Source organism: Carassius auratus, chromosome 36 (assembly GCF_003368295.1).
Source record: "Carassius auratus strain Wakin chromosome 36, ASM336829v1, whole genome shotgun sequence".
NCBI lineage: Eukaryota > Metazoa > Chordata > Actinopteri > Cypriniformes > Cyprinidae > Carassius > Carassius auratus.
In genome coordinates, this window is record NC_039278.1 from 10,144,187 (window position 1) to 10,156,919 (window position 12,733).

The 12,733-nt window shown below is 36.6% G+C and overlaps 1 protein-coding gene across 19 annotated transcripts in view; it reads right to left on the minus strand.

Annotated features, from left to right (window-relative positions):
- The window catches only part of nfasca (neurofascin homolog (chicken) a), a 78,847-nt gene that overhangs the window by 28,877 nt on the left and 37,237 nt on the right, over positions 1–12,733 (minus strand). For 12 of the 19 annotated variants that reach the window (XM_026221276.1, XM_026221273.1, XM_026221274.1 and 9 more), the window contains 8 exons: positions 10,846–11,020; positions 7,923–7,940; positions 6,087–6,192; positions 5,011–5,201; positions 3,775–3,897; positions 2,422–2,592; positions 2,050–2,097; positions 60–171 (listed from right to left, as the gene is read on the minus strand). In XM_026221276.1, coding sequence (XP_026077061.1) covers positions 60–171; positions 2,050–2,097; positions 2,422–2,592; positions 3,775–3,897; positions 5,011–5,201; positions 6,087–6,192; positions 7,923–7,940; positions 10,846–10,939 — 863 coding nt within the window. In that variant the 5' untranslated portion in view covers positions 10,940–11,020. The remainder of the gene's footprint in view (positions 1–59; positions 172–2,049; positions 2,098–2,421; positions 2,593–3,774; positions 3,898–5,010; positions 5,202–6,086; positions 6,193–7,922; positions 7,941–10,845; positions 11,021–12,733) is intronic. The other 7 variants (XM_026221282.1, XM_026221277.1, XM_026221291.1 and 4 more) reach the window with 3 other exon arrangements.

Below are 12,733 nucleotides of genomic sequence, written 5' to 3' on the forward strand. Positions count from 1 at the left end.
CTAATTCTATATGAATAAGTATGAGAACATTATATAAACATCAGTGAAAGAACACTCACACTCCAGCTGCTATACACTCCAGAAGAAGCTGTTCCCCTCGGAGCACTATCTTGGAGCTGGACAAGCCCTTCGGAGACAGAAAGGTTGGCTGGGTTTCTGGTACATTGCGTGCTGTGGGGAAAAAAAGAGAAACTTGTTAACATGTACATGAAAGAGAGACTGGCTTGAGTTAGTTAAAATTATGGAAAACCTAATTTTTAATTTTTAATGTTATGGATTATATACAACTTGATAATTCTAAATACACACACACACACACACACACACACACACACACACATAATATACATTCACAAATGTGAGAGACAAAGTAATAATTAACTGGAAAAGTTTTTTTTACTTATTTCTGTGATGTCAAAAATTTATTTTCAGTCACATGATCCTACATAAATCATTCTAATATGCTGATTTGATGCTCAAGAAATATATCTTATTGTCAATGGTAAAAACAATTGTGCAGCATAATGTTTTTGTAGAAACCGTTATTCAATCTTTCATAATTCTTGATGAAAACTAAGTTCAAAAGAACAGCATTTATTTGGAATATAAATATTTTGCAACCCCAACCATGACTTAATAAATGTCTTTATTCTCACATTCGATGCATCCTTAATGTACAAAATAATAAGTAAAAAAAAAAAATATTAGTGACCTCAAATGTTTTTAACCAATTGTTTCTGTAAAATTGATGTTGTTTATAAAAGCGTGAAAGAAGAATCGTATAACTGTGATGACAGACAGATGGTTAGACATTAAATCCTGGTTATGTGAAGACAGACAATCTTCTCAATGAGAAGACTTGATGAGCATGGCAGTATTAGTCCCTATTGTAATGTATATCTCGTAGTAAGATTAGCTCTCAGTTATTAGCATTGCCAGCAGTGCTCTAGGAAAGGGAGTGACAACAGCCTTTGTTGGTGACATTCAGTGGGAGGACAACGTCTGATAGATGAAGCTGCCAGGAACACATGCTTCACACCAATGTCACGTGTGTCTGTGGTCACAGCAGTGCCAGTTCCCTGTCAGTGCCACCCCAAAATGCCCTGCTGGAGACTAAACGAATGACTCAAGATACAAACTTATGTGGTCTGATCCTGACAATATTGTCATATATGGATATTTGGGTGTATCTCAAAAAGCCATCAAGAACATGCCTGGTTCATATTTAACCCCAAAATCAATTTATCAGTCTATCTGTATGTATATGTGTGTTTGTGTGTGTTATATACACAAATTATATAATTAAATTAAATGTATTTATTTTAATTATTTGCTAGATCTTTGTTTACATTCATTCAAGAAATTGAAAGATTAAGATATAGAATTTAAATAATAACATTCAATATTTACATAGTTATAGTATAGTATAGTATAGTATAGTATAGTATAGTATAGTATAGTATAGTATAAATAGTATTTATACATCATGGTAAAAAAAAAAAATAGAAAATTAAATTCTGATCATAATACAATGACAAACATCCTATAAAAAACATTTATATATATATTTATATATTTATAAATGTATATATATATGTGTGTGTGTGTAAACATTTTTTATTTCTTGGTTAAATATATGATCCAGGCTTGTTTGTGACAAGGTTTAAATGTTAATTAAATATTAATGAGTACCTCTTGACTAATCTCCTTGACTCCATTTCCATATCTCCATTTAAGCAATGTGATTAGGATAATTAAAGCAATTTCATTTGAAAAGTGAATAATTTTCCTTCAAACCATGTTGCTGTCCCCAAAACTGCATCGAATCATGTTTTAAAAAATCCCTGTAAGAAACCTACGCACTGAGTGGTAAATTTTACAGTCTATAAATACTATGTGGAAAATCTTTGTTTGTATTATATATTATACAACAGACACACTATCTCCGCATTTCCTCCGCTGTATGTGGTTAGAAACAGCAGCGTTAATTCAGTTAGTGTTGGTTTACCGAAGCACACAGACAACAGGCTAGCCGTGTGTGGAACTCACCACCATACAGATCAGTGGAGTTGAGAAACGTGTCATTATAAGGTTCCTCTGTGAATAAAGTTGCAGTTTAATCAACATACAAATACAGAAAAAAAAATTAAGTTCACTACGAAGAACAAACAATTCTGGATCAAAATGGAAAATGGACAGTCCTTCAAAACTCTTACTGAAACTGATAGTAATCAATGAACAGTCTCCAAATGAAAGTGCAAAAAGATAACTATCTCAGATAAATGTCCACTCACAGACTGCAATTCTACCTCCTCACCACTAGATGGACCACAATATCCACAATCTAGCTTACCAGCACAGCAACATATCAGTTACATCAAATTAAAGATAACAAGTGATCCTGAAGAAATAACCACTCACTTGTAATCACTTTAAGGGTGTAGGGGTTCTTCTGCTGAATGGTGTGTGTGAACTCGAAGCGAGCGGTGCAACTGTAGTCAGTGGTGGCATCTTTGGCCACAACATTGGAGAAAAATAAGTCACCGTTCAAGCCCATCGACACCCTCTTGTCCTGTTGTATGGACATAATGTCTGTGGGGGAAAAAAGAGAAGACAATCTAGACTCATTTGTTCAACTTAATTTGACATGCAATAGCCGACAGGCAACAGAAGAAATGATGCTCAAGATGAAGCTTGATTATCATCTTCAGGCCTGAAACACCACAAGGATCAGTAAATGTGTCACTCAATGAAAAGAGCAGTGTGGAAGAGTGTGAGATGAAAACGAGATGCAATGCACTAAGTCTGGATTTAAATATGATGTCTCTTGCTTTTTGGACTAAAGTGTCATGATCACATGTCTAGAAATCGATATTAATATCATATGCAAAGCAGTAAGACAGTATCTCAAAGGAGAAGCGAGTTGTTTTTCCGAAGCTAAAATAAAGGGATATGCAATGTATTAGAAATATAAGAGATCTTGGTAGCACTTTATTTTACAGTCCTGTTCCTCATGTACATACTATGTACTTATTATAGTTATTACAATAACTTTGTAATAACTAGGTACTAACCCTGAACCTACCCCTAAACCTAACCCTACCCCATGTAGTTACCTTGTATTACCAGAACTTTCTTAGATAAATACACTGTAAGTACACTATAAGTACATGTAAGTACACATACTGTAAAATAAAGTGCAACCGAGATCTTTAATCAAATACAACATAGAAAAGTCTGTCTGACCAATGAACATGGAAAGGAGTGTTCAAGGAAGTTTTTCATCGAAATGTGTACATACTATGAAAGTAGTGGGAATTCAAGCTAGAAATGACTTCCCCTTTAAGATTCATAATCTATGCCTTCTCATTATCACTGTCAAATCTCAAAAGAGCCGTTCATGGCTTTATTAATGACAAATACAGTCAAGATGTGCGATCACTGCTTTGTAGCGTGCGTCTACGCTGCGTGATTCTGAGTCTGTTGAAATATCTCAGTGCCGTGCTTGTTTCTGCTCTCTCAGCTTTTTGCCAGGTAGTGCAGATTCGCATACATGCACTAGGTCAGCACTAATGCAGTAACGGACACTGCTGTGCAGAGGACACAGACTGAAAGACTGAGAGACACACAAAGTAAGGGGAAGTGAGAGGGAGATAAGAGGAAGAGGTAAAAGAGAGCATGAAGGTGATGACTGAATGCCGAAGTGATGGAGAGGAGGGTTAAGGCTAAGAAATGAGACACAATCAATTGTAGGAAGTAATGGGCAACACTCACAGCTGTCCATCCAGAAGGTTTCAGGAGGTGGGAGACCAGGAGGAGGGTTGCAGGGCAGGACAAGTGGTTCCCCCTCACGTACAACCACAGGCTGCAAAACCTCCTTTGGCCAAAGCGGAGACTCTGAGCAATGGAGACAAGTTTACCAGATTAGGGAAGATAACACAACTCAGTCTATGAGAGAAAATGCTGATTTTATTATGCATTCTGTATGCATGGTATTTTTAAAGGGATAAGTCATTCAAAAATGTTACTGTTGTTCCAAACTTGTACGACTTTCTTCCTCCTTTTCTTTTTTTTGGAACTATAAAAAAGCTCCATAAATGTAAGTCCATATGAAACTGCATAAGTTTTCTAAAAGCAGACTGAAAATCAAATGATGCCATATTCAGTGTCAGTGATAACAAATTACACTGTAATATGTTTTTTAACAATTAAAAAATGATGAAAGAGAACAAATATGAGACCTTCTGTACAGTTGAGAGGAAGATTATCAGTCTGTTCCTACTTAAAATATAGCACAAGTAATATTACAACTTTACAGATACTTTTTTTGTGACAAAATCTTCTTTTGTGTTGCATGGAATAATAAAACTTATATGGGTTTGAAACACCATGACAATGACTAAATTATGATTTTTTTTTTTCATTTTAGGGTCAACTATCTCTTTAAATTTCAGCCTGACAGGATTTTAGTGCCACTATATTTAAATTAAGATTACTAGAGTGAAGTTTAAGTGAGTCAAAAGTCTTTAGTCAAAAATATTAACTTTATTCTCAAAATATTACATTTGGCAAAGACTTTATTCCTGTATTGCTACAACCTTGTTTTGGTCATTTTTACATTATCATCAAAATATTACAAATGAAATCTTTCTTTAATCAATGCTATGACTATATTCTCATAATTCTGACTTTATTTTCCAAATATTGTGACTTTATTATTTAAATTTATTTTTTTATGTGGCACTAAAACACCTTTGTACTATCAAATGAATTCAAAAGACTTCAAATATACTGTAGCGTAAGTCACATTAACTACTTTTATGATATTGTTGTCTGTTTTGATGTCAAAATCGTATCTTTTTGTGTTCCACAGAAGAAAGAAAGTCATATGAGAAACATTGCATACAGTATAGGTAACATAACAACATGATGTTAACTGAATGATGAAAGAATTAACATTTTGCATTATGTACATGTTGTGTTTTGACATGACAGTAAACCAGCCCTCACTTGACACTCGTAGTAGGATTTTGTTGGAAATCGCCGTGCCAAATTCATTGGTAGCGAAGCACTGGTACTCTCCTTCATAATCTTCAGATTTCCCGCTGCTTCTGATCTCCAGTGTTCCGGAACGGCTCCTCATGATCACCCGCGGGTCCTTCCCAACGTTAAAGAACTTCCCATTCCGCCGCCACTGAAATCTGCACAAACAGTTACAAATACGACGTGAGCCAACTTGATTATGTAAGCTTTTTAATAAGTGGATTTACACACACAGATGGACTTTTTTCTAAGTCCATGAAATCTATTTTCTACTGTACATGCATTTAATTTCTGAACAATTCATCAGTTTATATGATTCATTGTTTAAAATGCATTTTGACATTCAATCTTCAGGTGTAATGACAGAATTCTCTCTGGTGACATATGTGGATCATTTTATCCTCATAAACTCGCCCTTTTTCATACAACCCCTTGAAAGCTTGCATTCAGATCAAGAGAACTTTTCTTTTTCAATATTGTCAGAATTTAAAGAAAAGATCTGTCACTACTTCTGCCTGATTGCGACTTTAAAAACTTGTAGGATTGCGTGCTTGGAGTTGACTAACCTACTGAATATTCTGTGAGCGTGAACAGTAAACTAAGTGTATTATTAGACCACAATGGTTTTGCGGACTGGCCTGAGTGGAAGGTTTTGTAAAGCCCAGCAGACCACCAAACAAAAACATTCCCTCTGAATGGCCACACTGTGTTGAGCTGGTCAGGCCTGCTTTTCACAAACAAGCACAAGGGACCGGAGCCAGAATGAGCGCCCCTGCATATCTGACAAAGCTGGTAGTGCCACTGTCAGGTTCGAGGCACTGGGTGTCACTCTCACAAAAAATGTGCCGGTCTTTGTCAAGCTGAGACTAATGGACATCAGGTTTAATTAGAGAGCGAGAGAAGAGAAAGAATGGGAGACGGAGAAGTAACGTGAAAGTGGATGTATACAGTAAGAGGTTGCTGACAAACTGGAAATGTAAAAGTGGCGAGAGATGACAAAAAGGACGAGACGGCACAAAGAAAAAGGTTTCATGCATTCTCACGTTGGCACTGGTTTCCCCTTGGCCTCGCATTCAATGATGATGATATCTCTGGGGTCCACAATGTAGTCCTTTAGTGACTGCTTCACAATGGTGGGCGGCTGTTTCACTGTGGAGGGAGGGACAAAGAGAGTTACTGAGAAAGAGCACTTAACGCAATGCTACATGCAAGCACTGCATTTCGCATGGTAACATTCAAAATAAAAGACATCATAAATCATTTATTCTTTGTTAACTACATACATACAAGTATAAATTATTTGCCCCTTGTGTATTAGTTTACTAAATATAGAGGTTAATTTGACTATGTTAGCAGCTAGCAGTAGGTTTGTTACTGTAGCCATTTATAATTTTGCTGATGTTTAAACCAATCTCCCCCCAAAGAAATGAATATATTCAGTATGGATTTTGCAAAAATGTATGAGAGATTGTATGATGTAGCTACGGACAACATTCAGTGAACACAATAAAGCTCTATATTGCTACTATTGCGTATAATTTAGCAGGCAAGCAAAAAGCTTCCAGAACTAAAACTATCCATTATGTAATATACATGTTGTCAATGGACGAGTTGTGGAAGTCAAAATTTGGAAATAAAATAGTAAAGTAAAGTAAAGATACCAATCATTTCCTCCATAGGGGAACTATTTTTTCACAATTACGTATGAACCTTTAAAAAAAAGGTTTTACTTTTACTGTGCACTACAAGGTGTTAATTGCTGGTATGTGCTTTGGCCCTGCACTATTTCAATATAAATATTTTTTTAATGATCAAATTTAACAGTGGAATTTTGGATGAAAAACTACATTACCCATGATTCTGTAGAAAGAGCTCCACCAGTCAGATAACTGTGACAAGCAAATCACGAAATTCCCAAATTCCCATGAAGTTTCCTTACATCCTCAAACAACTTACATTTTTGTACATTATGTATATGCATATTTTGCCATAATCATAAAATATATTGTTTATATATACACAACGTCTCTCTCTCCTCTGGCTGCTCCTGTTAGGGGTTTGTTTTACAATGGAAGCATTTCTATATCCATAAAAAACATCTTTAAATCAACCATTTTAAATTTCTCAATATTTTTTTTATTATAAATCAATTATGTAATTCCTAATGCTTTATGGGATTTATTCAAAACAGTTAAGTATACTTTTTGGCTGATTTTCAAATACTTATTTTATTATTATAAATGCTGTGATTCACTTTGTAGCTGGTTGGTTTGGGTTATGGCTTATAACTCTTAAAGCCTTTTTTTAAATCTCTATGGAAAACACTTGCAGAATCAAAGGCATTTTTATAAAACGTGAATGGGCGCTGTTGCACTCTATTACATTCCAGCAAATTTGAGCTATTAGCCTCTGTGTTCACTGTATTATACTCACTGAACTTGATACACGATTAGTCACAAGATTCCTGACTGCTCTACTCTACTTCTAGCTGGCTCTGAACTGTGGGTGTTCTGGCACGGCTAACAAACCCCTCAAGTAATCCTTGCCTTCAAATACATGCCCTGCCAAAAAGACATGCTCTTGGGCTTACATTAGAATATTAATCAGCTTTAATAAGTGATAGGCTTTATAATTTATCTAGAGTAGCACAGTGAACTTATGTAAGCTCTCTTGAGTCTCTGAGTGTCTTTTCAATAGTTTTTTTCTTCTTTCTAGCCTGTGTTGGCTTTACTTCTAAAAAGAGATTGGGCAATGTCCAACAGCAATTCAGTAATAAGTCTGTTCTTTAGATTTCTGATGTGATAAGTTTTGTTGTAAGCTGTATTAAAACCAGGGGCTGATTTAATGAACAAGTTAATCCGTGTTAATGAAGCACTTACGCTCTTCCTGGATCTTTGCTGTTAGTTCCAAGGAAGGGCGGATGGAGAGAAAAACAGTTTAGTTGTGTGAAGAGTTAACAGAGAGTGAGGAAACATGGCTATAGTGACGGCAACAATTAAAACATTTATGTTAATGTATTAAAATTGCTACTAAACTACTGTTATAACACTAGAAAAAAATATTTATTTTACTTAATGGCTGCCAAACCACAAAATATGATTGCTACAGTTATTATACATACAATGTTATGTCTACTTCAACATAATACCACCAGAAATAGCAACCAAAGAAATAAACCTACCTGTTAATGGGCGACCAGATGAATGAAGTGGAGAGAAAATTGCAAATAAAAGAACAGAGAGAGGGGAAATTATTCTAAGACCGAAAAAAGCACATCGAATCAAAAATACATCACTGTCACATTAGCAAATCATAATCGGTGCATTTGTCTTCCCATATGGCAGCATATTTAATCTTCGACTGTCTCTCATTGTCAGTCTGTTAAAGTGACAGGCCTTGCGGGGGGGCTCTCACATTCGAAGGGGGGGCTCTCACATTCGATAATAACCACAATCAATGTGATGTATGTTCTCAGAAGAGTCAAAAATTGCTTTTGCGATTGTGATTTGCTAATCAAAGGAATATTGCCTTCATCCGTTTATTGTACCAGAAAGCATCCATGTGTCTGTTGTGCTTTCCATAACAAGAGGTGCATCTCTGTCATTCATCATCTGACATCAATCACAGCACATATGCATGGTCACGGGGGAATGGGACGTCATGAGCGACATATGTGTTAGTGTGTGTGAGCACATGTGTAAGGTCAGCTAGAACCTTTGTGAGCATAAGAGACTCCTTTCAAAAGCATTAAATAATCTTATCCACCACAAACGCATGATTGGTAGTGTATGTATTTTATACTATACGTATATAAATGTATATAACTGCTCTGTCTCTCTATACAAACAATGGTCCTTGGACTTTAAAATGCTTTTGTAATATGGAGTATAAGCTTACAAAAGAAGACGTAACACAGTGATTAATTGTGTGATCAGATGCTTGTCATTTCCCAGTAGCCCTTGCTGCTGAATACATTCAGAGAGGTCAAGAGGTCAGAAGGGTATTATGGAGTGCTCATGGTCAGGATCAGTGCTCCAGTCTTCTCTGTCTACACAGATCAATAGAGGTTCACACAGACAGGTCTGTAGTGAAAGCTGGAGAAAGATGAGGGAGAGATGATGCAAGAGACGGAATGTGAGAATAAGGGAAAAAGAAAAAGGAAAAGCGAATGATGGCGCTATGGGAATACAGGCGGAGAAGTGGATCTGGGGAGGTGCTGAGAGCCCTTGGTCAGGCTGAATCGCTCTCTGTTGTTGAAGCTGGTGAGCACTGAGCGCCGCTGGGCTGTCTCCCTCTGTATGAGCTCTCAAATCATTTTTTCATAAGATCTTAAGCCAAACCTGGATGGCTATTATTAGAAGGAAACTGAAGAAAAAAATAATAAAAATGGAGGAGTAAAACAAATACATTTAGACAACTGAAGAGATAGCGGATTTATTGGTTTCTTTGTTTAAGAAGCAGTTCAGACAGAATGGAATTGCTTCATTTATTACGTTGTATAAATAGTAAGAACATAGAGCATAGCTTATAGCAAGATGGTAGGAATGTGCAGAACTAGGGATTTTCAGATTTGCTTAGCTGACTAATCGGTCTAAAGTGGAATTGAGAGATCACAAAACCACTGTGATTATATTTTGTGCAACCAATTATTTTGGCACAGCTCTGATGTCCTAAAATCTAGATCCTGAAACAAAACCAGTTGAGAGGCGCAATTAGAATTTAGGGTGGTGATGAAAATATGCCCCATAATATTACTTTGGTCTGTTTGTGACAGCTTGTTTAAAAATATATATTCAATGGCAAACGTTGATTATGCATTAAATAATAGACATGATATTGATATCACACCTATTATTTAATGCATTAAGGCAGAACAATAACCCAATTACTGCCTCAAAGAGTGGTTTGAAAGCCTCATCAAAAACACAAATTAGTGCAGAGTATATCGTTTATGTTGTTGTACACTGAATGAAGGACTGAATATGTGTGCGTGTGAGTATGTGACTTGGAGTGGGATTTTGATTCTCTGTTCCCTTGTGTCCACTATAAAAAATTCAACACAAATGAAAATATAAATATTAAATATATATATATATTGAATAATGATTGAATACATAAGCTTAAGCAACAAAATATTGTTTATTTTTGTTCAACCAAGTCTAGCAGGCCAGTGCAATTTTTGCCATTAAGTGTAGCAATAGCATATTTAGAAATAGTACATTTCAGAAATTCAGGTAGCTTATAGGTGCTGGAACCTTCTGTAAACTGTTTTTTAAGTAAAACACAATACTGTCAAGTACATTCAGAACATTGGAAACCCTGACTATTAGAAATCATCTCTCTGTTGCTTCAGAGGCCATAACATACTAAGTCCAACTCTCAATAATCTTGGCCAAAACAATAAAGAGTTCAACATAAAGTGCCAGTTGCACCAACAAAATAATAGATAGTTCAACATAAAGTGTAAAGTCTACGCTAGCTGCTTTATGTTTGGCGTTGAGGTGATACTTGAGGCTCGATGTGCTGCAGTGAAATGCGAACACTAGTTGGTGCTCCAGTATAATCGGTCCGCCGAAACTCATCCAGTGAGAAACGTTCCGCGGGGGCAAAAATACGTTATTAAAAATGCGGGAATTTTTTTTCTGTAATTAATTAATCTTAATTAACGCGTTATTTTTTGTGTAATTAATTAATCTCAATTAACGCGTTAAAGTCCCGGCCCTAATATATATATATACATACATTTACTTTGATATTTGAATTTTATTACGATGTTTGATGTTGATTTCACTGATGACTTACGGTCCAGTGGAACTTCGATTGGAGCCACCACCTTTGACAGCAGCAAGATTATTGACAACACTGCTAGTGCCGCCCACCGCTCCTGCGTCCACATCTCTCTCCTCCGACTGGCTGACCCCTTCCTGTCCCAGCTCCCTACTGATTTACTTGCTTGCTTATAGTTGTGCTGTATCACCTGTGAAAAGAAAAAAATGCTTATTTAGGAACACACTCCACATTACTGTGACATTTAGGAGGTGCCACTGACCTTCCAAAAAGGACTCCTCATAGAGTCCTATTTATTCATATTTTGACCCTTTAATGCTAAAATACAACATTTTGAATGTGTACTATGTGCTTGCTGTGTTCACGAGTACTGCAAGTGTGGGCTGTGCATGCATGGAGGTTTTAAGCTGGCCTACATTTACAGATGACACCAGTGTTCCCTGGAGCCAAAGGCCCTCTTACAGATAAACGTGGCATCAGCTCATCACCACTCCTGCACAACACCATACAAATCTCCAAACCAGGAAGAAAAGGACTCATGCTGGTCAGTCTGTTCCCTTGACAGGGGCACAGAACTCAAGGATGGAGGACAAGGCTGTTATAAAAACTACTGAGGTCTGATAGCAGACGTTAACTCCTATGGCTTTAGCTGTATGCTCTGGCAGCTTTGTGTTTCTGCACTGATACAGCTGTCAAATCCTGTCTTTATAAAACTGACAGTCTCTCCACACTTTCCTATGCGCTCTTTGTCATCGCCTTGAATAACATCACATACACTTTGGAGGTCAGTGACAAACTGTTCCCTGCAGATACCATCTAGTTGGAATAGTTGATCTTGGTTTATGTAAATGAGCAGCACATGCCTCAGGTGGTCTGGGTAGCAGGACTCTTTATTACATTGAAAAATTGCAATTTCAGAAACAGTGGCTGGAGCCTTTCTCGCTCCGCTCTACTGAACACAATGAATGTGAAATGATGATTTTCCAGCATTCTGCTCTTGTGGTTTGTTGTTCAGTTAATCAGACATTACAAACACTGTGTTCTCTGTCAGTTGAAAGTGTGAAATGTACTAAACAGATGGAAAAATGAGACTTGGCTTATTATCAGTATCTGCTGCATGTGTTCAAATGTACATCATCATTCCCAAGGGAAGACGACAAATGCCACCTCCTCGTGTCATTCAGTCAAGAAGGCCTAAAACTGATTGTAAAATGAAACATGCTGGACAAATACAGTAGGTGTGCCTTTACTTGTCAATGTCAAATGAATGGGACAGCCAATCAAATCAAAGAAGGCAAGCTACTGTTCGCAGAAGCCAAACATGAAATTTAGAACAAAGCTTCAGTTTCAACTGTAAAAGAGTACAAGGTAAGTTGTAGGAAAACATTTAATATTTGACAACTATTTTACAATAAAAATATTAAAATAATGACAGTTTTGGTATATGTATTAATTCACGTGATTCATGTAACTCACAACTGAATGGTTCAGACCCAGAAAAAGATCCACTGTCAATAATGTAGCTATGCATGAAGCAGTTGGTTAATATGCTGAATTTGCATGGCCAAACTGATACAGATACATTTACACTAAATGTCACCAATAAAGATAGAAAACCACTGAACTACTTGAGTGCTATTTAAAAATGAAGTCAAGTTAGTTGCATTGCTACTTTTAAATGGTTATTCAAAAGTATGGTGTGCGAATATAAAGAGACAAAGGAGAGCATATAAAAAACAAGAGAGATGCCCTTCAACTTGAACATCAGGTCATAACGGAGTCCTGGTGGTTAGAAAAAGAGACCGTCTGAGGCCTGGAGAGAACATGGGTTTAAGCCAGAAAACAATCTGCCAGAGAGGTCACTGTCAGCCCAGGGACCTCAGCATCCTTTTATTTCTTATTC